The 24,996-nt window shown below is 52.6% G+C and overlaps 9 protein-coding genes and 1 non-coding gene across 10 annotated transcripts; 7 read left to right on the forward strand and 3 right to left on the reverse strand.

Moving 5' to 3' along the window:
- Positions 1-636: 636 nt before the first annotated feature.
- ASPVEDRAFT_78687 (ferric reductase family protein) lies at positions 637-2,523 on the reverse strand (the record flags this gene model as incomplete). The annotated part of the gene is made up of 1 exon (XM_040816588.1): positions 637-2,523. One exon carries the CDS (start codon positions 2,521-2,523, stop codon positions 637-639), a length of 1,887 nt encoding a protein of 628 aa, XP_040662703.1.
- Positions 2,524-5,764: 3,241 nt separating this feature from the next.
- Positions 5,765-9,243, forward strand: ASPVEDRAFT_23922 (uncharacterized protein; the record flags this gene model as incomplete). Its single annotated transcript, XM_040809610.1, has 8 exons — positions 5,765-5,907; positions 5,967-7,282; positions 7,335-7,654; positions 7,701-8,031; positions 8,142-8,197; positions 8,235-8,425; positions 8,484-8,908; positions 8,972-9,243. The coding sequence occupies 8 exons, from the start codon at positions 5,765-5,767 to the stop codon at positions 9,241-9,243; spliced, it is 3,054 nt and encodes a 1,017-aa protein (XP_040662704.1).
- A 157-nt stretch (positions 9,244-9,400) lies between these two features.
- ASPVEDRAFT_183056 (NAD(P)-dependent alcohol dehydrogenase) lies at positions 9,401-11,223 on the reverse strand. Its single transcript, XM_040808903.1, has 2 exons — positions 10,898-11,223; positions 9,401-10,844 (listed from the first exon to the last, which is right to left on the reverse strand). Exons 1-2 carry the CDS (start codon positions 10,946-10,948, stop codon positions 9,711-9,713), a joined length of 1,185 nt encoding a protein of 394 aa, XP_040662705.1. The 5' UTR covers positions 10,949-11,223; the 3' UTR covers positions 9,401-9,710.
- Positions 11,224-11,404: 181 nt separating this feature from the next.
- On the forward strand, positions 11,405-12,871 carry ASPVEDRAFT_36333 (D-mandelate dehydrogenase-like dehydrogenase). Its single transcript, XM_040811188.1, has 7 exons — positions 11,405-11,606; positions 11,668-11,766; positions 11,813-11,927; positions 11,984-12,100; positions 12,153-12,235; positions 12,291-12,572; positions 12,620-12,871. The coding sequence occupies exons 1-7, from the start codon at positions 11,526-11,528 to the stop codon at positions 12,824-12,826; spliced, it is 984 nt and encodes a 327-aa protein (XP_040662706.1). The 5' UTR covers positions 11,405-11,525; the 3' UTR covers positions 12,827-12,871.
- Positions 12,872-12,924: 53 nt separating this feature from the next.
- On the forward strand, positions 12,925-13,362 carry ASPVEDRAFT_262466 (uncharacterized protein). The gene has a single exon (XM_040809876.1). It carries the CDS (start codon positions 13,006-13,008, stop codon positions 13,240-13,242), a length of 237 nt encoding a protein of 78 aa, XP_040662707.1. The 5' UTR covers positions 12,925-13,005; the 3' UTR covers positions 13,243-13,362.
- On the forward strand, positions 13,074-14,529 carry rpl17 (60S ribosomal protein uL22). Its single transcript, XM_040811189.1, has 3 exons — positions 13,074-13,639; positions 13,808-13,995; positions 14,049-14,529. The coding sequence occupies exons 1-3, from the start codon at positions 13,402-13,404 to the stop codon at positions 14,199-14,201; spliced, it is 579 nt and encodes a 192-aa protein (XP_040662708.1). The 5' UTR covers positions 13,074-13,401; the 3' UTR covers positions 14,202-14,529.
- Positions 14,530-15,231: 702 nt separating this feature from the next.
- On the forward strand, positions 15,232-16,805 carry ASPVEDRAFT_119343 (uncharacterized protein; the record flags this gene model as incomplete). Its single annotated transcript, XM_040805687.1, has 4 exons — positions 15,232-15,393; positions 15,482-15,502; positions 15,567-15,953; positions 16,011-16,805. 4 exons carry the CDS (start codon positions 15,232-15,234, stop codon positions 16,803-16,805), a joined length of 1,365 nt encoding a protein of 454 aa, XP_040662709.1.
- Positions 16,806-17,855: 1,050 nt separating this feature from the next.
- ASPVEDRAFT_119832 (lytic polysaccharide monooxygenase) lies at positions 17,856-18,713 on the forward strand (the record flags this gene model as incomplete). The annotated part of the gene is made up of 1 exon (XM_040805741.1): positions 17,856-18,713. One exon carries the CDS (start codon positions 17,856-17,858, stop codon positions 18,711-18,713), a length of 858 nt encoding a protein of 285 aa, XP_040662710.1.
- A 322-nt stretch (positions 18,714-19,035) lies between these two features.
- On the forward strand, positions 19,036-19,107 carry ASPVEDRAFT_t6. Its single transcript has one exon. It is a non-coding gene; the product is annotated as a tRNA-Arg (tRNA).
- A 570-nt stretch (positions 19,108-19,677) lies between these two features.
- exgO (exo-beta-1,3-glucanase Exg0) lies at positions 19,678-22,477 on the reverse strand (the record flags this gene model as incomplete). Its single annotated transcript, XM_040805762.1, has 2 exons — positions 19,678-22,223; positions 22,273-22,477. 2 exons carry the CDS (start codon positions 22,475-22,477, stop codon positions 19,678-19,680), a joined length of 2,751 nt encoding a protein of 916 aa, XP_040662711.1.
- Positions 22,478-24,996: the final 2,519 nt, after the last annotated feature.

Consider the following 24,996-nt stretch of genomic DNA (forward strand, 5'->3'; position numbering starts at 1 on the left):
TGTTGCATAAAATTTGCTATTGGCTGTCAGATTCACCATATACCTATTACCGGCCAGAAGATACCTACCCGTTCAGTATATATTGAATAATAAAATTAATCAATCCAGTCCTGGTAATTATCCGACGTGTTAAACGCCCTAAATCGTCTAGTTATGCCTAGTTTCTTGGGGGCCGTCGCCGCGCTCCCGGCACTTTGCCATCCACGGTATAGGATCGCGTACTAGTGACGCATCGCATCCGCGATAAGGTAGGGCTTCTGCAATTCCGTCCATAGACAGATAATAGATTCGTCGTTGGATACATTACGAATGTCGTAGAAAAATAATGAAGAAAGAAAATGTGATCTGGTTCAGGATATTTCACTGAGTGAATGAAGTCTGTCGACTGACTGACTGGCTACTTAAGTAGGCTAATTATCCGTGGCGGAGTATATGCATATCATGTGCAACGAATGCATCGAAACAAAAAACCATCTACTGAAAGATGGGGGAAAGAAGAAATCTACCCGTTCCGTATAAGATAAAGATACATACAAAGAAAGGAATGGGAAGGAGGACGCCCCCCCGTCTAAATGGGCAAAGAAATGTGGGAAAGTTTATCCCAAAGCCTGGTTCGTCGGGTCGAGTCGTGGAAAACTACCACGTAAAAGCCTCTTCGACAAAATCAATCACAGCACCCTTGCCGATTCTCTTCCGCGCCGCACTCCGCACCTCATCTGCAAACGCCCCCGGTCCACAAACACTAACCAGCGTGGCGCCCACACGCCCCGGAATCGCCTCGTCAAGGACAACGTCTGGTCTACAGCGGCCTGGGAACATCTGCACCGTGGCACTGGGACTCACGATCTCGCGACTTGATTTTGGCTTGGAGACGAAGAGCTGCACATTCAGGATATCGCGACGGCCTGGGAGGCGGAGTATGGAGTCCATCCACTCGCGGACCCAGCCGAGGTGCTCTGTGCTGCGGACGGACCAGATGAGGTAGATTTTTTGGGTGGGGACGCGGCCTTGGGAAGCGCGGGTGAGGAGGTCGCGGACGGTGAGCATGTGATGTGTTATGCCTGCGCCGGCGGAGAAGAGGACGGCTGTGCCGTAGGTTGCGGGGTTGGAGGGGTGACTTCCGTAGGGTCCCTCTATGAAGCCGGCAGTGACGAGGGTGCAGTTGGGAGAGACGATGGCTTTGTTGTAAAGTTTGCGGGTCATGCCTTTGCGGGCGGCAACGATGAGGGAGACGGAGGTAAGTTGGTTGTGGGGTTTCGAGGGGAGGAGGTCGGGGAGTTGTTTTTCAAGGCGGGAAGGGCTCATGCTCTGTTTGTGGCTGAGGGATTTTTGGAGGGCTTTCGTTTCTGGGTAGTCTGGGGCTGTGACGGATGAGGAGGGGTCGACCCATGCGACGGAGAAGGGGTGAGACATCCAAAGGGATAGACTCGGGATGTAGGCGTAGACGTGGGAGCCTGGCGGAACGTGGACTCGTTTGGGGAGGTGGAAGGTGACTCTGCAGGCCTCACCGGGGAGAGCCTCGACGACGAGGGAGGTGGAGCCTCGTTTGAGGGAGAAGTTGAGGTATATGAGGCGGAAGAGGCGGGCTGTTCGGTCGAGGAGCCAGAAAACGCCGACGGCGGTGATCCAGGGCTTTTGAGGGAGACTGTCCATATCGATGTGAATGTACACTCCAAGGAAGGCGAGGAATGCTGCGAGTTGGTGGAAGTGAATGAATGTTTCGTAGAACGCGTGTCGGATGGGTGAGGGAGAATGGAGAAGGAGGAAGCTCATGGATACTACTCCCACCAGACCCCAAGTAAAGAATGGTGTGGTGCGAAGACGATTCAACATGTCGGCAACGTTGGCCTCGTCGACGGCATTGACACCCCAGGCAAAAGTGTGCACTATGCTCTCGATCACAACAATACGGCCCAGCCAGCGGTGCAAAAGGTTGTAGGTATCAAAACTAATGCGCAACAGAGGTATCAACGGGTTATTGCGGCCAGCGAGTATAAACAGCGGCACCATATTGAGAACAGCCAGCGTCCCAGACCGGCCTCGAAGCTCGGCGACGAGGGCGGCTTTGACGTTCTCATCGTAGTTGAGGATAGTGCAGTATGCTATCTGGCTCGCGGCGTATAGTACAATCAGGACTGTCTGGAATCTGGTTGGCAGGGTGCCGACGTTGAGGGCAGAGGAAAGCTGGAGCTCGCGATTGTGTCTCTTGCTGCCAAGGGGTGAATATAGGACGTGCTTTTTGAGTCTCGCCCACAGGGGTGAGTCTTCAATACTCCAGAATGTTTGTTGCCTCCTGCTTGCTGCTATGGACGTTATGTGGCGAAGGTAGGCGTGGCTAAGTTGTGCGACCCTGCCGCAGAAAAGGATAAAGGCCACGCCGATAACAGATACGAGGATGATGCGTGTAAACAGGACATCTCGAGAAACGTTGACGCCGTTTAGACCCCGCGAGTGGTCGTAAACATAGGTCGCGTTTGTGTCATATTTACTCCGGGGGAGAAGATGCCCCGGGAGGTCTTCCATTGAACCGGGGCTATCCCAAGCGTGAATATCAAAATGGCGAGCAAAATTCTGGAACAAGTCAAGAACAATTAACGATAGGCAATTTCCGCAGTTAAATCGTCGTTCGAGGAGTTGTGTTTATGACGCAGATTCTTGGAGGCCGGGGAACGAGAGGAATGCTACCCCTCCAGCACCAGAATCCGGTCGGAATCCAAAGCGAATGGAGAGATTCTTTCTTGACCAATCTCAAGACGAGAGGCCAGGCATTTAAAAGGGATGTCGGTCAGCGCGATCGCATTGTGTTGCTGCAAATGTGGATAGCTGAATCTGCATAATCGTCAGGGACTGCCATTCAAGACAGGAATGAGATGATATATGAAGGCCCGCCTTCATAAGGTCCAGAAATTACCAGTGCGTAAATGGGGCCACTTTGTGTTGCAGTGGCCAGCGGTATTATATAACAGCTCAGGAGGACGCCAGCGTCGCAGGCAGCAAAAAGAGCGGCAAAACGATGCAGACAATGAGTGGAATTCTAAAACTGCAACACAAGCGGAGCAGGCACGACGAGTGCAAAGGGCTGAAAAATGAATGGATAAAGAGTGAAATGTTTGAGGAAGAAAGGGGAACAGGAGGAGGACTGGGGACGATCAAAGTTGGCACCTATATAGACTAGCGAATCTTGCTCCGGCCAAGCCTGGACACATTAACACAATTCTTCCCGTTTCATCTTTCGCGCCATCTCAACGCCATGCAGCCAGGTGCGCTTCCGAGAGGATCCCTCGATCGAATGACAGCTCCGGCATTCGACCGAGGACCGACCGTCTGACTGGTTCGCACAAGGCGCCAACGCCGATGCCTGCCAGCCCCCAGCTCTGGGCGTCGCTATACGAGCAACCTGAACGAGGGATACATTTCCGGGCCGGTTCCTCCAATCCAGAAAGAAGAAGAAGATAGTTAATTCTCGAATGTGGAGAGGATTCAGGGCCACCACAAGTCCTGTCAATGGCTGGACACGCACGAAATTCTCCCCATTCCATTCGTCCATGGAAGAGGGCGCGATGATTTTCAGCCGTCAGCTCAGGCGCTAAATTCTTGGTGGCAACTGGCAATCGTGTTATTTTTGCTGCTGATCCTATTTGCCAATCGATCGGGCCACCGCTGGCAAAGCTGAGGGACGTTCAGAGCGCCTCTGCGAGGGAGCGCCAACGGGACTTGCTCGGTGTTTCAGCCCTTCAGGCCTTGGTCCCTGGCTCTCTTGTTCAACTCACTCCAAAACAACCGTCCTGGTGGGGTAACGATTAGCTGGCTCAGCGCCAATCTGAATTAATTAAGATTTATTATCCCTGGCTCGGAAGCCGGTCTGAGGCGGAACGTTAATCTATACCAGCCCCTGTTTATATATTACTCACTTTATCCACGTTTTACTGACTCTGGGCATCATACGGTAGAGAACGCCCCATCCCAATCGTTCGTCTCATCCGCGGCGCTTCCGCTGTCAATTGAGAGCACATGAAAGTGCGCCTCCCCCTTGCATGTCTGAATCTCTCCTCTTTTGACTGGTGCCTACCATGTCCAAGGACTTTGGGGGTCGAATCGAACTCCCAAGGCCGCCTAGTAGTGATCAACCGACAACCAGTCGCTTGGGTGGCATGATCGCACGGCCCAAATCTGGAGGATCCCAATCTCCGCTTACCAAGTTGGCAATCTCCCCTTTGAAGACCAGAATACCCCGCAGGTCCGATAAAACCCCGTGTCTCTTTCTATCGGTTCAGAAAGCTCTTCTTCGATTCCTAGGCGATCGAAGGGTACGATGACGGAAGCAACGCGGGAGAATGAACAGGACCCTTGGGATTTCCTTTCGAGGGTAATTGAAACTTCCCCTGGTTCTGACGATCACCGAGGGCCTGAGCCGTCATTGAGGGGCTTGACAGAGCAGCATCATATGGTTCACTCAACTTGGAGGCTTTGGCGCGGTTTCTCGAATCAGGTGGTTTGGCCGGTTGAAGCACCTACACATCCTGGGAGGTTCAGGTACGTGTGGTGGTAGCCTGATTTCTTCGCTTCGTAGCTGGTCACATCTAGCGGTGCATCTCGTAAGTTTGTCGCATGCCCGACTTTGAAGTCATATTTCGCGCGTATGCGAGATACTGATGTCAAATGTAAACGCAACGGTTTAGTGATAGTAGTGACACATGCCATTGTTGCTGGCAGCAGTCGGCGTGAACTCTATTCCAAGTTCCAAAGCCCGGGATAAGAAAAGACCCGGCAAATCGACAACTCGCATGGACTCGACTGATCCATGAACCATGAAGAGGTTAATATTTGTAAAGAAGCTCGAATCAGTTGGTTGAGGATGAGTCTAAACCAGGGAAAGCTAACTCAATAGCCGACAAAAGCCGACACCCCCGCACTCGGCAATTGATGGGAGTTGGAGACACGTGCCTGGTATGATTACCGTAATGGGGGATTTCAGACACGCTGTTACCATACGCATCTATGAAGGCCATGTGGAAGAATCGCATCTGAGTCTGGGGATCCATGCAGTTAATATACCTTTGTGTGGGGTAACGCATCGGATATTTGTTTTGAGTCCTAGGAGAAAGTCTGGAGGACTTCATGCCCTGATCGACACTGCTGGATTGACTTGCCTTGCATCTGCTGCGACGCTATGCCCTACGCACTTGAAGAAAAAAGCGACAACCTCTAATCCGGCACTTCTCACAGGATACTGGCGTAAATCCATACCATTCCTTCGCATATGTAGTTATGTATATTGAATACATTGAAAGTATGTCTTCAAACTGATTCTTCTTGAGCAATGTGCATTAAACTGTTGCTTACCATTAATACGTACGGAGCACGTAATACAGCCTCCCTCCAGCTCCGCAAAACGCTCCATTCCACGACACATCTGCAACAACCGCACTCTGCAGAGCCAGAAGCTGTCACTCCTACACCCTCGTGCCACACTTTAGATTGGCCATTGAACTTCCAAGACTGCCACAGCCACCCTCGTGCGGAAAGAGTCAAGTCATTCTCGTGTGTGGAGACGCCTTGGGGTGAAAAGTGATTATGCGGAGGTGATCCGCTGTCCAGTGCCACGAGAATCGATCGCCTTCATATTTTTTTTATCCTTTCGCCTTTCCCAACATTTTTGATCTCCGGGAAATTGGCTGCTAAACCTCTAGCATACCTATCGTCTCCAAAAATGGTATACCGACAACTCCAACTCTAGAGTCGGCTTGTTTCTTACCTAGCAATAATGGATATCACGGAGCAAGACGAGCAGTCTCCACCCGTGGAGGGAGCTCCGATATCAAAGCCCAAGGGCCGTCCAGATCATCTCATGAAGCGTGTCTCGAGGGCGTGCCTACATTGTCGACAGCGCAAATCCAAGTGTGACCTGTAGGTTACTCAATTTCTATACGGATAGTTTTGCGCCGTCTAACTAAATCCCTGTCTAGAGATGCAAGTGGCAGCCCTGGTGTACCGCCATGCCAGCGATGTATTCGAGATGGCCGAGAATGTGTCCTCGGCGGTTCGAATCGAGGAGGTCGCCGCGTACGCAAAAATAAAATAAAACACTTCGCTCCAGATACGAAACAAGCAACCCAGAAGAAGCCAGACTTGGAGTCGGCCAGCCCAGCGGCGTCAGAAACCATTCAACAGGCAGCCAGCTCGTACCCGGGCCCGGTAGTTTTCGTGCCCACTAATCCTCCCGCCCAGACGGTAGCGACTGCGACCTCGGTATCGGTTGATGATGAAGATGCGGCATCTATCGGCTCGGTACCTCGCAACCCATCCGATGCGTGGCAATGTTTGACCGACATTGCGAAACGAGGGACCGAGGGGCCCAGTCCCGCAACAACAGACTCTGTGCGCACCGGCACGGGTGGATATTCGGTATACAGCACACTCCAGAATGGCGATGTAACAGGCTTCCAACCAAAGACTGGAATCAAGGCCTATAGGCTGGTGCAGTCGCGGTCTCTTGATCCGGGAACTGTCTGGCAGCTTGTTGCCCGCTACGCTGAACATTTCCATCCGTATCTTCCTCTAGTACCACGAAAATACTTTTCTCGCGCAGCCTTGGACGCTTTTGCCAACGATGAGAAACACCTCCTTACGGCGGTGTTAACGATCGCATCAAAGGACTTGGTCGAACGGCCAGAGATCCACGAGTACTGCTCCAAATACATGCATGAATTGATATCTGGCATTGCTGCGGGAGCAGACTGTGATGTGGAGGCTGTGGAAGCCCTGCTTTTACTCGCTGAATGGGAACCGCAAGGTCTAAGACCGAAGATCGAACGTGTAGGGCGCGGTGAGGAGGACAGAGCTGCCTGGATGCATGTTGGACTTGCGCTACGCTCCGGCTATTTCCTGGGACTGGACAGAACTTCATTCCGCGGGGATGCCTCTGGCGATACGGAAGCAGAGGAGCGCAGGCGGCTGGCTTGGACGAGCTGCTATATCTCGGATCGACTTATTTCTGTGAGAATCGGTCGTGCGTTCTGGTCGCGAGGCCCAGGTCCAATGACTGGACTTGTCAGCCAGGATTTCCCATCACTTCAACCTATTAAAAACGGAGACGAGGACTATGCGCAAATATTCCAGGCAACGTTAGATCTCACTCAGCTCTACGGAAATGTGCACGACCTTCTCTACTCGGGAATGCGGACCAGCAGCCAGATGATGTTGATGGGAGATTATGTGAAATATGTGGATGATTTTCGGCTCGCGATTCTACGGTGGAAGTCGCGTTGGGGCTCTTTGAAATGTACACATGCCAGTCCATTTTTATGCACGCTTCATGCTAACCTAGTATATAGGCTCTACGCCCATGCGGACTACCCTGGAGCTTTCATATGAATATTTGAGGCTTTACACCAATGCTTTTGCCTTTCAGGCCGCAATTTCTCAGTCATTATCAAAGCAAAAGAACGACAGTCAATCCCAAAGAGAGCATCTACGGGCAACCTTTGATAACGTGGCTTCAATGCAGGATGCTCGGTTTATCATTGAATCATTAGATGCCGCCAAAGCCTATTTGACAATCCTCGTGGAGACTGCAGATCCTGAGAAGCATCTTCACTTTATGCCCCTCAGATTCTACCTATATGGAATTTATGCTGCGGTCTTCTTATACAAGGTAAGTTATAGTCATATCTCAATTTTCACTAAGACTAACAATTTAGGCGCGGTCGTTTGGCGTCATGCCGCCCGCCGAGGAAATGAACGTCCGCGGGCTCGTCAGCCGAACCACAGAAGTACTGAATCGAGCCAGTGCCGGACCAGACGACATTGGAGCCCGTTATTCTCGACTTCTCGAGCTTCTATGGCGGCCTAAACCGACTGCCCCGGCCTCACCAGCAGGCACTCAACAGGGCAATGATGTCCTGATGCAAAACACTAACCCTATCTCGAACTGCATGCCCGACCAGGACGGCTATGTGCATTTCAGCCCTGCGAATGATTTCTCCTGGCTAGATCTCGAAGCTGTAGGAGACTACGTCTCGGGAGATCCCGGTGCGTTGTCGCTGGATGCTTTCCAAAGCACTGGTCTATACACAGGCTCTGATCGAGCATGGCAGACTTCAATGTGGCCAGGCGATATGACCAATACTCTTTTGTTCTAGCTGCCAGAACTGGTGCCAAAAAGGACATGTATTTTTCTCTCCCCAGATTTGGTAAAGTAAGCTGTACCCCCACACTGTGATGCGGGGCATCAGGAGTTACTCCGATCCGAGGGGAATTCCGACCCCCTCATCTACAAAGGACGGGCCCATATTATCTTGCACTGGAGACAAGACATCGTTTACCCCAGCTCACAAAGTGCACTTTCGCGTCCATTACCAATAACAATGACGCAGCTGAATGAAATCCGCGGCCGACTGGCCCTCATCACTGGTGCCTCCGGAGGGTAGGGAAACCTCTCTCACGATCTTCAACGATGGTATTAAAACTAACATCCAATATAGAATTGGAGCAGCCTGTGCGCGCCAGCTCGCAGAGAAAGGGGTTCATCTCGCATTAACATACTCCAGCAACCTCACCGCAATAAACACCTTAACCGAAGAACTCAAAGCAGCCTCACCGGACCTCCGGATCTCCATCCACCAAGTCGATGTCGGATCCGCAGAACAAATCCAGGATATGTTCCTGCAAATCGACAAGGAACATGGTCAGCGCCCAGACATCCTTGTTTCAAACGCCGGGTACGGCAAGCGTGTCCCGCAGATATGGGACATCACGCTCGAGGAATTCGACTACACGATTAACGTCAACCTCCGGGCGTCATTCATCTTAACCAAGGGCGTCGTTGAGCATATGAAGAATCAGCGCTGGGGTCGGATTATCTTTATGTCTTCGATCGCTGGGTATGGTGGTGGTATTAATGGATGTCGTATGTCCACCCATTATTTCGATCATCCATCTCACTTCAGAAGCTAACCACTATTCCTTGAAGACTACGCCTCATCCAAAGGCGGCATGACAGGCATGATGAAGAATCTCTCAACCCGCTTAGCAGAGTTTAACATTAGCGTCAACGACGTCGCGCCGGCTATGATTGGGGACACGGGGATGATTCCCAATGCACAGGCGATCCCTGAAGTTGCAGCGGGCATTCCTCTCGGCCGGCTGGGTGTCCCTGAAGAAGTTGCTAATGTTGTAACCATGCTAGCTACGACGGGGTACATGACAGGGCAGAGTTTGTTGCTGGCTGGAGGCTTAAAGTAGTCGGCTTCGTATGGAAAAGCAATATATTTGTTACATATGTCTTACACAAACTAGTAGCTCATCGTAAATCACCAGAAATCCCGTTGTATACAGAACCAGCCTACTCTACTATAAGCAGTATTTCAAGACTGAATTAGTAATCAAATTTATCTGTTGTGTTCATAGTCTCATTATACACTTGTTGACGGCTAAGGCAGAATATATATATTTGGCTCATTTCCAGCATCTCGAGTACTAAATCTTTCTGCTACCTCTCAATATAAACGCCAAACACATGCTCTAATCGACAATCTGATTCGTAGCATAAAAATTCATATACAATTTCTAAAATTTTTACACACCATCATGCATCCAACCCACACCTCACAGCATAACACGGGTATACAAACATCCACACTCCACCATCTAATGCACGGCACCCAACAAAGAATAGAGAGAGAGAAACCCAAAAAAAAGTCATAAATCATCTAGCTCTCAATAACAACCTTAACAACCGGCTCCCCAGCCTCATCAACACCAGCACCCGCCAACTCAAACGCCCTTTTCCCATCCGCCAGCGCAATCTTATGCGTCACAACCTTCTTCTCAACAGCATCCATCTTCCCACTAGCCATCAGCGCAATGGCCGCCGGGTACGCATACCCATCGTACCGGAAGACGCCGATGACATCAACCTCGCGCAGAGCCGCCGCACCAACGGGCACCGTCTGCACGGGGTTACCCATGCCGATTTGCACGAGGACGGCGCCGGGGGAGGCGGCGAAGATCCCGGCTTGCACGCAGGCGGGGACGCCGGTGCAGTCGTAGACGCGGGTGAAGCCGAGGGCGGACTGGTCGATGGATTCGATGGAGGCTTTGAGGGAGGCGGCGGTGGATTGCGCGGTTGAGAGGGCGAAGGCGGTTTGGTCGGCGTGAGGTGCGTCGCGCGGGGGAGGGTTGGCGGGTTTAGGGATGAGGAAGGTGGAGAGGTTAGGCAGGGAGAGGTCGGAGGCGATCTTTAGGCGGGAGGCGTCGATGTCTGCGACGACGATATGGGCGAAGGCGTCCTGGGCGCTGAGGGCGGCGGCGAGTAGGAGGCCGATTGCGCCGGCGCCGAAGATCAGGGCTGTGCTGTTGTAGTTTGGTGGGAGGGAGGATTTGGGAGGTGGGTTTGAGCGGCGGATGGCGTGGAGGCAGACGGCTAGAGGTTCAACGAGAGCACCACCAGCGAAGGAGACGGAGTCGGGGAGCTTGTGGCACATGTCCTCGGGGTGGGTGGTGAGTTCCATGAGGGTGCCGTCGAGATGGGGGAAGATCTTTGCGGAGGAGCGGAAGCGCATCTCTGGGCAGAGGTTGTAGCGGTTGGAGAGGCAGAGAGGGCATTTGCGGCAGGGGAGCCCGACTTCGAGGGCGACGCGGTCGCCGACTTTGAGGTTTTGTACGCTGGGCCCAACAGCTGTGACGATGCCGGAGGACTCGTGGCCCAGGCAGTAGGGCTCGCGCACTACGAAGTCACCGTTGCGGCCGTGGCCGTAGTAGTGCAGGTCCGAGCCGCAGAGGCCGGTTGCGCGGACGGCGACTTGCACTTCAGCGCCATTGGGAGTGGCGACCGGTTTTGATTCCTGGTGGTGTTAGATCACGTTGTTTGTATACAGCTGAGAGGGTGGGGTAGTACCAGGCGGAGGTCTTTGGCGCCGTGGAGGACGAGGGCTTGACAGGAGGCCATTGTGAGAGCTGTACTTTGAGAAGCTCGAATAATCTAACAGGAGTAACAGATGCTCAAGAATCAAAGGCCGGCGTGGGATTTGAGCATTCGATTAAGTATCTGAGCAAGGCGGACATTTTCCCGGCGTGGCGTGGGGTTGACTGTGACGGATTTGCTCCGCGTCGGGTATTGATCCGGCGTTCAATAGCCGACCTTGACCATGTCCACTGCAGCAGGGCACGGGTCTAGGTGACGGTAGTAGTGACAGTGACCGGTAAAATCGATTGACCCGGTCCAATAATTAACACGGGTTAACTGCTGGCTAATATGTGTGGCGAGGGCCATATCGCAGCTGGCCCCGAAGTCCGATGTAGTATACTGGAGATTCCAACCCCACGCGGAGGAGCTCCTCGCCGTCCATAACCGGCCGTCGCTGCGTATACCGGAGACTCTTCCTACTATTAATTTATCGGACACCTCTCCCATCATCTCATTTTTCTTCCCCTTCTCCCATTTTTGTTCCCCCCTTCTCCCTCTTAGCATTCCCCAGAATACCTATCTAGCTCTTGCGCGCTTCAACCCCGCGATTGACATCATCATGCCTGCTGCTCTGCTCATCGGCGAGATCACCCACGCCAGAAAAGAATGGGAGGGGCTCTCGTCCATTCTGACGCTCAAGGTAAAAACAATTGAGTCTCCGGATATGCGGCGCAGCGTTCTAATGCGTTTTCCGGGTGCAGGAATTCCCCTCCGGGACTAGAGAGGACTTTATCCGCAATCTCAAGGACGGAAAATACGACGATCTGGTGGCGCTCTACCGATCCAACGCTTCTACAAAGGTAGTTCAGCTTTGGCTGTATTCGCGCATTGTGCTGATTGCTATAGTTTACTGGCCCTTTTGATAAAGAAGTGATTTCGCTGCTGCCCAAGTCCCTGAAATATATCTGCCACAATGGAGCCGGATACGATAATATCGATATCCCCGCTTGCTCAGACAAGGGTGCGTGTGGCCGTTAACGGTTTGAAATTGGCAATGAAGTTAACGGGCTACGACAGGGATCTCTGTTTCTAGCACCCCCGTCGCCGTCAACGATGCAACCGCAGATGTCGGCATCTTCCTCATGATCGGAGCTCTGCGACAGGCTTACGTGCCATTGACTGCGATTAGAGAGGGTACGGACTTCCAGTCGCGTCTACAAACTAAATGGTATACTAACAGCCACAGGCAACTGGCAGGGCCAGACAACGCTCGGCCATGACCCCAAGGGCAAGGTGCTTGGAATCCTGGGCATGGGCGGAATTGGTCGCGTGAGTCAACCGGCGCTGCCGCAACTATTCTACCGCTAACCTGTTAACTATATAGGAAATGGCAAACCGTGCCCGGGCCTTCGGGATGACGATTCAATACCACAACCGGTCACGACTAAGCCCTGAACTCGAGAACGGCGCCAAATACGTCTCGTTCGACGATCTGCTGGCTACTTCCGACGTGCTGAGTTTGAACCTGGCCCTTAATGCTTCTACCCGCCACATCATTGCCGAGAAAGAGTTCCAAAAGATGAAGGATGGTATTGTCATCGTCAACACCGCTCGAGGTGCGCTGATTGATGAGAAGGCGTTGGTTGCCGCGTTGGAGTCTGGCAAGGTAAGTTCGCTGTTTTCTCGTCTCTGGGACGTTGGCTAAGTCAGTAGGTCATGTCTGCTGGTCTCGATGTATATGAGAAGGAGCCGATTGTCGAGCTCGGCCTGCTCAACAACCCCCGAGTAATGCTCCTCCCGCACATTGGCACGATGACTTATGAGACGCAGAAGGAGATGGAGATTTTGGTGCTGGATAACTTGCGATCGGCGGTGGAAAAGGGCGAGCTGATCACGCAAGTCCCGGAACAGAAGAAATAAGATAATCGTACATTATATCAATAGACATAAATTTATTCCCGTTTGAATCGTTAATTATTATTCCTCGCATGCTTGAAATTGTAACCTCCAAGTCCGAAAGTGCCAAGTGATGGGGGGATACTGCCGGGTTCCCGGGCGGTGACCTAAAACAGCTAGTTAGGGCTCGCTTAGGGCACTGGATGCCAAGAGCGAAATCCGCACCACAACGAGCGACTCTCGCGATCTCCAAAGTTCGACGGCCGACCGACCAAAAAGCGACAATCTTCTCTCCCGACATCGAGGACCACCCCGGCAACCACATCAAAATGGTGAGTACCTTTTTGAACACTGCGTTAAGAAATACGAGGAGGAATTGTTTTTCGTGGATCACGGAGCATCACACTCGTCCAAAGGGACCGGAATGGCTTGCGTTATGATGGCAATCCAACGTCCTGCTGTGTGCCTGTGTGGCCCTTGTATCCCGGATTTTCGACTGCCACCGTCACCAGTTTTACGACCCGTGCCCTGTTCTTGAAAGAAGGGGGAAAATTTTGTGTTTTGGAATCAGGAAATTTGGCTACTGGACTGGATTGCTGATGGGTTTTTTTTTCTTCGATCAGGTCCGTTACGCTGCTCAGGATATTCCGGCCGCAAAGAGCGCCCGCGCCCGGGGCTCTTACCTGCGTGTCAGCTTCAAGAACACCCGCGAGGCCGCCCAGGCTATCAACGGCATGAAGCTCCAGCGCGCTCTTACCTTCCTCGACAACGTCAAGAACAAGACCGAGGTTGTTCCCTTCCGACGATTCGCTAGCAGCACTGGCCGCAACGCCCAGAGTGAGTTGCATTCTCCCCTATTTTCTACGATATCCGGAAAGAGGTGGTTTATGGGAAGAATTTGCGGCGGAAGTTCCTGGGAGGAGTGAATATGGCAGATTTTGGACGGAATATCGGGAACCGGATAATGAATGATATTTTTCAAGAATGATGCTGACCGGATTCCAGCTAAGCAGTGGGGTGTCGCCCGTGGCCGCTGGCCCGTCAAGTCGGCTGAGTTCCTCGTCGACCTCCTCAAGAACGCCGAGGCCAACGCCGACACCAAGGGCCTCGACACCGGCAACCTTGTTGTCAAGCACATCCAGGTCAACCAGGCTCCCAAGGGCCGCAGACGTACCTACCGTGCTCACGGTCGTGTATGTTCCAACGAATTCCTTTGATTATCAAAGAGAGGACTAACAGAATCTAGATCAACCCCTACATGACCAACCCCTGCCACATCGAGCTCATCCTTACCGAGGCTGATGAGGAGGTCCAGAAGGCCTCCGCTATTGACCGCAAGGCCCACCTCAGCTCCCGGCAGCGTGGTGCTCAGATCCGCCAGGCCCTCACTGAGGCGTAAGCGGACTGGGTGTCGGGGAGGAGTGAATGAAGTGGTCAGAATTTGAATGGGATAGCCGGAGTTTTTCTGTTGTACGGAACAAATACCTGGTCACGGAAGAAAATACAAAAGATTCTTTCAAACAAAAGAATATATTCCTCTGAAAAAGCTATCCGATCTACAAGATTTACAGGCTGAGCGACGGAAATCAGTCTAATTTTTGCACTGCATGGCGGACCTTGTATAACTGTTTTTTACCTGGATTCGGCACAATACAGCCACTACCACCAATGATCTCTTTCTCCTAGAGCACCAATAAAGGCTAAGTATGGCTTTTTTCCACCTTTCCAAGTCAAGAAGAGATCCTAGAGGCTCAGGCCTCTGTACCCCGTAAGCCACTTGCATAGAATCCGAGTGGAATGTACTACGTATGCAGCCCCAAGAATTACGTCTTTGTTGAGGTCGTGTGGGCTACATTGGGCTGGTCATCCAGTATACTAGAGAGCCAAGGGTGGCGGTGCTGCAGACCGCATACTCGTTCCTCTTGAGCTTAATGCCAGGCGACGAATAACTGCCGTGATTCATCAACAGCTGGCGATAAAAGTCGCTGTTTCGACGACGGACTGGTGGTTGCATACGTGTTTCAAGCGGCAGCGTTGCACGGTTGCTTGTGTGGCGGTGGTGGGGAAGTCGTCCAGACCTCCATCATTCCCCAGGCATCACCATTCTCCCGCCCTTCTACCTAATCATCGTCTATCATGGGTGGCCACTGACTGGGTGTGTCGGAGTGCTGCTATTGCGCGTCACTGCCACTTGTGGTTGAGCTGCTTGCGATCGCCCGCCGTTGTTTCTGCCTTTGCAGCTCAGCGCTTAGACTGAGTCCGTGAGGCTAAAAAGTCCCCAGATGCCTCCGACGACTAGCTGCTAGCTCAGCCTCTTATTCTGCTTTCTTTCCTCCCTTCATTCCTTTTCTCTTCACCGAACTCCATCCCTATCCCTATCCCATCAATTCATACACCAATATACCCTCGGGTGACATCGACATCGCACTATGAAGCGTCTCCTCAGCACCATCAACAAGCAGCGTCCGGGCGCCGGTGAGTTAGTCCCTGTTTCATCTTTCCAGCCCCTGCTGAATTCTCAAATAGGCCCTTCGGGAGACGCCCCTGCATACGCCGAAGACTCGCCGGAGAGCATCATCCTCAAAGAAGTGGTTCGTGGTAATCCAGATTAATAAATCACATGCGGGGGAATGATGTGCTGATCGCATTGATTACGAGCAGAATGCTTTTTGCCAGGAGGGTCAAGGTCCAAACCAGCCGGTACGTCCTTCCCCCTTTATACTTAACCTTGTCCCATGCGCCCGCTAATAATAATAAACTCCAGCAAGGAGAAGAGTTCGTCCATCTACCGAGTATTGTCGAGAGCGCCGAGTCCAGCCCCAATGCCGCGCGCGAAGCCGCCCATCTCCTGCGGAAACTGCTGTCGTCGCCGAACTCGACGGCTGCGAATATTCAGTACAATGCGGTGATGCTGATTCGCATTCTGATCGACAACCCTGGTCATACCTTTACGCGCAACTTGGATGCCAAGTTTACTGCGACGATTAAGGAACTCCTTCGTACGGAGAAAGATATGGGAGTGCAGCAGTTTGTCCGCGAGACTCTCGATGCGATGGAATCGCAGCGCCAGTGGGATGAGGATCTCAAGCTGCTTATAGAGATGTGGCAGAAGGAGAAGCTTAAAATGAACAAAACTTACACTAGCTCAAAGGTATGTGCGGTCGGATTCCTTTTCAACTAGTGAATGACAGGGCTAACATTCGTGCAGAGTAACCGATCAAGCACTTGGCGAAGGACCCCTTCGCGTCAGAACTCGGATGTTAACGTGGTTATGGCCGATCGTACGGATAGCTTGCCGCCGCCTTCTGAGCTTGTTTCTCGTATTTCCGAGGCGAAGACTTCGGCGAAGCTGCTGACGCAGTTCGTCCAGTCGACGCCGCCGGCCGAGATGCTCTCCAACGACCTCATCCAGGAATTTTCCGGCCGGTGTCGAAGGGCAACCCGTGCTATGCAGAACTATATCCATGCGACGAATCCTCCTCCCGATGAGGATACTCTGCTGACGCTGATCGAGACGAACGATGAACTGTCCGTGGCGCTGTCCAAGCACCAGCGCGCTATGCTGCAGGCGAGAAAAGCCCTCGGTCAGCAAACACCACCGACAGAGTCGGCTGCGCAGTCGCCGTCTGATTCAGACAATCAATACCCGAATGCAAACGCACGTCCTGTTCCCCCGCCTCCTGTTCCGGAGCGGTCTCGCACACCTCCCCAGTTTGAGCCGATATCGCCAGTCTCTCCTGGACTTGCCCATCAGCCATCTACCGCGAGGACTGAGGTGACGGATATCTCGTCGATTAGTGGTACTACGGGCGGGACTGCACCAACAGGTCGGTATGAATATCGGTCGGAGGATTACCAAGTGCAAAACCCGTTTGCAGACAACTACAGTATCCCTCCATCCATGCCGGCGCACTCCGAGGAGAGTGATACTGACCGACTGGACGAGCGAAACCGATGGAATGGGACGCAGCAGCCGGCCCAGCAGCACCAACAGCACACTTAGCCGAAACGTTTTTTATTATTGTTTTGTCGTTGGGTTATCATTCCTTGTTTTTTTGTAGTTATACCTTGATACCTCTCTGCGGAGTATGAATGAATTTTTCTCCCCCCGGATATAATTTTGCCTGCTTTCTTTTCACCACTTCTTCATTTCATTTGTTACCAGTCTCTTAAGGAAGGCAAGGCAATATGTATCAACCAGATTTCAGGATCAAGATGAACGCCAGAGTGGAACCAGCTGTGGGCAGCTGTGGGCATCTGCAGGACCTCAACACAGTCAGAAAAGCAAGTAAGATGTCGAAGCCCTATCACCTTATTTATTGAATCTGACTCGTAGCAGGTGAAAGTTGATAGCAGCTTTATTAAGCCGTACCATATAAATTGGCCGATGTTGACGCGGTCGGGGTTGGTAGGATCGCACTCGGCCCGCCTGCTAATGAAGCTGAAACCCCGAAGCGCCCAACCCCGAGGCGCCCCTGGGCCACCTCCAGGACCTCCCTCTATCTGGCCAAGATCTAGATCCACCGGCATTTGGTGAGTATAATTAAAGTGAAACTATAGAGCGCTTCGGTTCATCCCGACTTGGGAGTTCCTCCAACGTTGTTGCTATGAGAGGCTTGAGAGCCTCCACCTCGGAATCCTGAAGTCGTTGCCGTCACACGATGACCACCCCCTGATTCTGATGTGGATTTGAAGGATGCATGGTCTCCTCTTCGGGTCTGAGCTGTGTTTCATGCCGTCTGTCAGTGTCAGCGAGGCGTGGGTGCAGGGGTAGCCTGGCATCGGCAGTCTGGCAGGGGGAGAAGCCGGCACCCGGACTATATAGATCCAAAGCAGTTCGCTGCTCCTCGAGGGTTCTTCTTGGTTCTCTCTTCACGCACGCAGGCTTGCTTATCTCGACTTGACTTTCTTTCCCATCCATTCTCTTCTAACATCGGTCTGTGACCGTCGCATTCTTTACTCAACCAAACTATCGGTATACTGGCTATACCGTCCCACCACTCTCTACCTATTTATCTATCTTTCGCTTAGAAGCCCATCTACCACTATCAAAATGAAGCAAGCAACTTCCATCCTCGCCGCCGCCGGCCTGATCTCCCTCGCCAACGCCCATGGCTACATCACCACCCCCAAGCCCCGTCTGCCCGGCGACGCCATGTCTTCTGCCTGTGGCCAGCAAATCTACAACAACCAGAAATCTGACCGCGCCGGAAACGTCCAGGGCGAACTCCAAATCGGCGCCAACCAGGAAGACTACAACGAGGAGGCCTGCCACATCTGGCTTTGCAAGGGCTACCAGTTCGACGACAACAAGGAGAACGTCCAGCAATACAGCGCCGGCCAGACCGTCGACTTCGTCGTCGACATCATCGCCCCGCACACCGGTGTCGCCAATGTCTCTGTTGTCGACACCGCGTCGAACACGGTTATTGGCGAGCCGCTCAAGAGCTGGGCTAAGAACTACGCCTCGACCGAGACTGGTATCACCAAGGACGATACCGACTTCAGCATCACCATCCCTGATAACCTTGGTAGCCAGTGCTCTGAGGCTGGTGCCTGTGTGATCCAGTGGTACTGGTTCGCTGAGAGCATCGACCAGACCTACGAGTCTTGCGTCGACTTTACTGTCGGTGGCAGTGGCAGTGGCAGTGGTAGTGGATCCAGCGGTAGCGGCAGCAGCGGCTCTACTGCCTCCGGTGCCTCTACCACCACAGCCCCCGCTCAGACCCAGTCCACCGCTAAGGCCATTGAAGTCCCTACAACCCTGAGCACTGCTACTCGTCCTGCCGAGACCACCACTGAGGCCGCCACCGAAACCGCTCAGGAGACTGCTGTCCCCACAGATGGTTCCTCGGATGACCAGATGAACTGGCTCTCCAGCATCTTCAAGGCTGTCACCTCGCGCCAGTAAATGCGGATCTTACCTTCTCGCTAACCGGTTCGTCTGTTGAACAAGGGGCCGGGTGCTTAATTTGGTTGTTGTGATGATGGTAGTGTTACATATTGCTCCCTGCGTGTTGTCGTGTCGTGTCGTGTGTGTAAACTATTATGCTTTCTAGCTAGCTATACTAGAGAAGTGATTTGGTTGCCTATCCTGTCATATTTTCATCTTTATTATAAATTCTTCTATTAGTGTATACTGCCTCTATCTAAACTAGTTATGTGTGTGTATCCTACTCAAACCCACCATCCGGCCCTCAAGAAGCACAGTATACACCTCTTCTTTCAACAAAGGCCGGCTGGCCCAATGGCAAGGCGTTTGACTACGAATCAAAAGATTGCAGGTTCGATCCCTGCGTCGGTCAGTACATTTTTGGTTTTTTTGGATGGTTAACCGTGTGTGTGGAGTATGATTTTTTTTTTTTTTTCCATCATTTTTTTAAGCGGCTTTGATAGAGCAAGATTCAGAGTGGGGCTCCGCCGTGGAAGAGTTTTTGCACTATGTGGGGCTGGACTATGCTTATGGCCAATGGGGGGTTTGGTCCGCTGGAATGGGTTTCTTGGCTGTGCACGTCATTGGGAATGTCGCTGGACGACTCAGCTGGATAGTAAATAATGTACGTTGGGCCTGAGAAGATGGTTGCGGGTGGTTGTGTGGGTTCAGGGGAGTAAAGGTCTAGCTGTTTGCCGTTATAGTTAAAGGATGGTGGTAGGCATACTGAAGAAACTGAAATTACGGAATTAATTTTATTACCAAAGCCAGAAGTAGAAGCAATATGGTATAATAAAGAGGTATCAACAAAGTCCAGTCCGAATACTCAGCCTAAGCATGTATACCCGCAGTATTCCAAACCAGCTATGTATATATGAAGAAAAACACAGAATGTAAACCAAGTCAAGAAAAAAAATTCGTTCTAGGGAGCCCCTAGCGTAACTCATGCCTGTGATGTCTGCTCGAACAACGCAATCGTGGAGCAGTATGTGCTCTCGTTACCCTCTTGCGGGACTAGGCTCTTGCCATCGGACGAGGCGATCATGTTCGTCGTGGCGATGGTGCTGAGACCGAAGATGTGAACGTCCGAGCAGTCAACCTGGACCATGTTCTCCTGGCAGGAGTCGCCAAGGCATGTCTGGCCGTAGTTCTCGAAGAAACTGTACAGGCCGGCGCCGTAGACGAAGACGTTGGAGGAGTTGATCACGCGCAGCCCCCAGGCCTTCTTGCAGGCCTCGGTGGTGCAGGTGGAGAAGTCAGGGTCGTTCCATGATTCTTGAGGGGTGAAGGGCTCGAGGGCATCGGGGTTGGCTTGGAAGTAAGGAGTTTCCGTCTGGATCAGACCCATGAAGACGCTCTCGGCGTTGTTAACCTGGTAGTTGTAAAGCTGGTTGTGCTCGGCCGCGGTACCGTACATCCAGACGGGGCCCTTGGATTCGACGAGGATTCCACGGCCGTTGTAGATGTTGATCTGGTTGTGGTCCTCGAGGTCAAGCTCGTGGTCGGCAGTCCAGGACCAGACGTTCTCGAGGTATGCGGTAGACTTCTCCGTAAGGTGGAGAAGCATGAAGGAACCAATGCACTCCTTGTTCGGGGTAGTGTCGGTCTTGGGCGTCTTAGCGCACTTGTCGGACTGAAGCTCAGTGCCTGCGGAACCACCGACACGGAAGTGGACGTCCCACATTCCAGCAGAGCCAGGGGCCTCTTCAGCAATGTTCCACTCCATGAGAATGGCGCCAGGGGCAGGGCCCTTGGTCACAAGGGTGATGTCGCTGATTTCCACGGAGCCAGTGTCGCCAGCTTGGCCGACCTGAAGGAGAGGAATGGGGTTCTGCTCATCAGAGAACTTTTCGCCGTGGGCCATGAGGACGGGCCAGACTTCACCAACGATCTTGATGTTCTTGGGGACCTTGACGGTGTCAGTTAGGACATAGGCACCGTGGTCAAAGTGAACGATCTGGTCCTTGGTGGCGCTGTCGAGGATCTTTTGGATAGCTGCGGTGTCATCGGTCTTGCCATCACCCTTAGCACCAGCGGACTTGACGCTGACGAACGACGAAGCGGCGTAACTTTCGTACAGAGGCTTGGAGCGTTCAAAGACCTTGCCGCTGTCGCTGTTGAGGAGCGCCTTGGGCTTGTTGATTGGGACGGCAGTCTGGACACGAGTCCTGGTGACCTCCTTGGCTACGCACTGGCCTGAGTTGCCGCTGCTACCGCTGGAGCCACTGGAGCCACTGGAATCATTAGATCCATGACTGGATCCGGACGATGCTGGGGTTGATTCAGAAGTGCCAGACGGAACGGCCTCGGAGATGTCGGCAGCAGTGCTATCCGCAGTGGTTGCTGGAGCGGCGGGTCCGTTAGTGACAGTGGAAGCACCACCCTCGGTCTGCGAGTCGATCTGGCCACCTGAGGGCAGAGGTGCACCAGTAGTCTCCACGTCGTCCGTGCCCGATTCCGTGCTCGTTGCAGGAGGCTTGGGAACAGTGGTAGAGCCGCATTCGTAGACTGTCTCGACGATTGTCTCGACCACCACTTCTTCTTCCTCAACAGGCTGGGCCTGGGCCTGGATGGATCTCTTGCTAGCACTCTGGCCTGGGCGGTAGACACCACCCTGAACCCAGTTTTCCACAACCTTGCCACCCGCAACTACTTCGCTGCCGTCAATAGAGGCAACACCGACCTTGGAGCCACTAAAGTCCACATTGTCCAGAACCAGAGTGCCGGCGCCAACAGGGATGCTTTCTTTGCCCCAGGCAGTGACAACACCCGTCGGGGTATCGACAAAGTCCGAGTCGAGCAGCAAAACGGAACCGACAGTCTGGTTGGAAGGAGAGTTCGACATGTTCAGACCGAGCTCGCAGTTGTTGAAGGTAATGGACTTGAAGGTCCAGGCCCAGTTCCAGTTCATGAAGACACCAGTGTTGCAGTCGTTGAATGTCAAGTTGCGGCTGGTGAACTGCTGGTTACCGACGAACATACCATAGTTTCCACCGTTGAAGGTCATGTCGGTCATAAAACCTCCAGAACCGTTGTCCATGAAGATACCCTGCTGCTTGTTGGCCTCGCCGCCGCCCTTGACCATCTCGAAGCGGATGTTCTGCAAGCTAGTGGCCTGTCCGACTTGCCAGTGGATACCGGCACCGGAGCCTTGGGGCAGAGCAGTAATATCGACGACAAAGTTACGAATTGAACGGAAGAAGTTGTTCTGGTTGGTGTACCAGTTGGAGCCATCGTCCTCGTATGGGTCGGCATCGATGACAGCCATACCGGTGAAGTCTGCGGAGGCCTTGATAACAGGGAGGCTGAGAGCATCACCAATCATTTGAGTGTAGTAATACTGGACGACGGGCTTGGAGACCATGTAGGTACCAGGAGGGAAGTAGACCACGGCTGGCTTGGTGGTAGCCGAGTCACAGCCTTTACCGCAGCGAGATCCCGAAGAGATGGCCTTGTTGATGGCGGCAGTGTCGTCCGTCGTGCCATCACCTAGACCCGTTAGAATATATAACTGATATAAAAATGTGGAGCTACGTACCAACGGCACCGAACTCCTTCACATTTCGGTATACTTGGTAGTCGGCGCTGCCCCCAAAAGCGACGGCGCCTTGGTGTTTGATGCTGTCAACCCAGTAGTTGGAACCGGACTGTCTGGCGACTAGCTCGTTGTCATTGGGCGTGACAGGGCTGGCTCCAACCCAGGCGGACCCGGTTAAGAGTAAAAAGATGCTGGTAAGACGCATGATTGCTATAGTTTCGAAGTCACCGTTAAGACGACCGAGTTCTCACTGTCCAGCAGCGAGTCGATGGATGATATACGAAACGACGGCTTGGGGTAAACCGACGGATGACGATATAACGGGCGAGAATGTGCAGAACGAAAGAGTAGACCGTCACACGACACGGTCAGTCAGGACTGGGCAGTAAACAACCCAGAAAGTCAATAAGGGCAGACAATAGCCCGACAATAGGGAGCGTGGAGCAGGTAAAGAATGAATAAATTCCAAAAGAGCGAAAAACACAACAGAAGACGGGCCGGCGCTTGAAGAGAAGGAGAGAGAATAAGAGGATGAGAACAAGAAGTAAGGAGAGAATAGCGAGGAGATAATGGATTGTTCTTCAAGTGTTCTGTTGTACCTTCGTATTAGAGCGATGTAACGAGAATACCAGATCTGCCGCCAATCAGGAGGCCGGTGTTCGGCTAGTGGCCAATCAGTTCGCAGAACAACTGAAATCGCGCCGATGCTGAAACAGTCGATTCAGGGATGAAACGGCTGGATAGTCGCCAAAGGGGGGATTGGGGCCCGATTCACCCTGATCTTTATTAAAGCGCTGGACGGCGGTTGCTAGCGAGCGACTCTCAAAAACGAGCGAGTGGAACACGAGCAAAATGCAGGTCAGACAGGTCGCACAACCCTGCAAATGGGAGGGCCTGGGTTGCGATGCTATATAGTACTCAGGAGGGGATCAACATACCCTGGGTGGCCGCGACAACCCTCTTGTTGATCGATTCTTCACGTCGAGTCCGCCGCGGTATGGCTGAGCTAAGGACTGCTTATTATTTAGTCGACATTCCTGTGTGCCGGGAGCTATCTTGGTCCGCCGGCCAGGTATGTTGACGCACAGCACCACTCAAGCAGGAGATAATCCGAATTGCTACTCCCCTCGAGGCGGCAAGTTCGGACAGTCTCGTCTATTGAAACTCGAATTTGAGTCAATCGAGTCTATGGATACAATACAGTTTATTTTTAATCCATCCTCTGGCCAAGCTTTGGGTACCCGCTCCAAGTGGGAGGCGTCAGATCGGATCCTCTTTGGTCAAGAGCCTTTTCTTCCTTCATGAAACTCCTAGTTCCTTAGCATGACTCTCTTCATCCACTAGTAGAAACTATTCGCTGGCGGTCGTCTGGCCCGGAAATAGCCTCTCTGCTCAGGGCCACTCGTTCTGTGTTGTGCCCTCGCATGTCAGTTTCTGCCGGGTATGTGGCGCCGACGCGCTCGCTGGAATGAGTCTCCGTCCTGAATTCCAGACCAGACCCAAAATCAATCCATCGAATCCATCCCGACGGCTCAAGGCCCGCACAGTACGCAATTTACGGATACTCCGTACAGCCTGCTCTCGAAGTCTCGAACACTGCGAAGTCGGCAGGAGACGCCCGTCAAATTCCAGTGCTGTCGATCGGTCAGCCGTGCGTGTCACCCGCGTCGCACTCCCACATGTGTTTATCCATTATTGTCACCCTGTTCATAAATGGTCATTTATTATTTGTTTCTTCGCTTGAGTTTATCCCTAGCTAAAATCTAGTTTACAGGGTTGATTTCTCCGGGCGTTCATTTGCTCTTCCGCTCAGCCATCCACGGTTCCCCCTCCCTTAATCCCTGGTTCGGTGTCAGGTCATCGCTCCCTATCTCCATCATCTGCCGGATTGCACGGTGCACACTCCGCAAACTTTCTCCTCTGGTTCCCAGCCAGAGTGCAGGAGCACCGCTCTTGCAGCCCTGCCACCTGGTTGCTCCAGACTCGAGCCTCGAGAATAGATCTAGTGCCACCTTCACGGGGTCCGGACTCCGGGTGCTCCTGGATCTGCGGTGCAACCCGTGTTGCGCTTGGTGCATAATGGGTCTGGCAATGCAACCTTGATAAAGTAGCACCCTGCAATGGGGATCTGGTGGATGAGAGATCATGTCTCGTGCAAATTTGATCCTGGGTGGCCGCAATCATGCGATAGTAAGGCTCAGGACCCTGTCGAGGAAGGGCTGGTCAACCTTAGGTGCTGGTTTCGTGCGACTTCTTCCTTAGTCTGTCTCATCAAGACCGGCGCTGCTGAAACCCCCGCTGCTCACGATGTCACCTCGTCGTCTGGGGGCCGTCTGGTAGCGGCCAGCACCTACTAAACTCGGGAGCGCACTTGCTTCTCAGTGACAGCTTCCCATTGTAGAAAACCGTAGAGGTCTGTCATGACCATGGCATCGGACGATCAGACTAGCCGTATGAGGCCCTCGCGGTCGGAATGCAACATCGCCGTATGAGAAGACGAATTAGTATAGAGCTCGATTGTGTGATACCCCGGTTGTTTGCTCCTTTAATCACATATCATAAGGAGTCCATCGTTTAATCCATAGCATTGGCCTTCTACCCTAATACAAATACGACCAGTCGTAGCTGAGACTGCTAATGGGCGGTTTTTGGATCGGATTGGCTAGAGTTAAGTGGTCGGATATTCTCCGGTCGATCAGGCGTGCGTATATATATTCATTGTGA

The sequence above is a fragment of the Aspergillus versicolor genome, assembly GCF_001890125.1.
Source record: "Aspergillus versicolor CBS 583.65 unplaced genomic scaffold ASPVEscaffold_1, whole genome shotgun sequence".
Taxonomy (NCBI): domain Eukaryota; kingdom Fungi; phylum Ascomycota; class Eurotiomycetes; order Eurotiales; family Aspergillaceae; genus Aspergillus; species Aspergillus versicolor.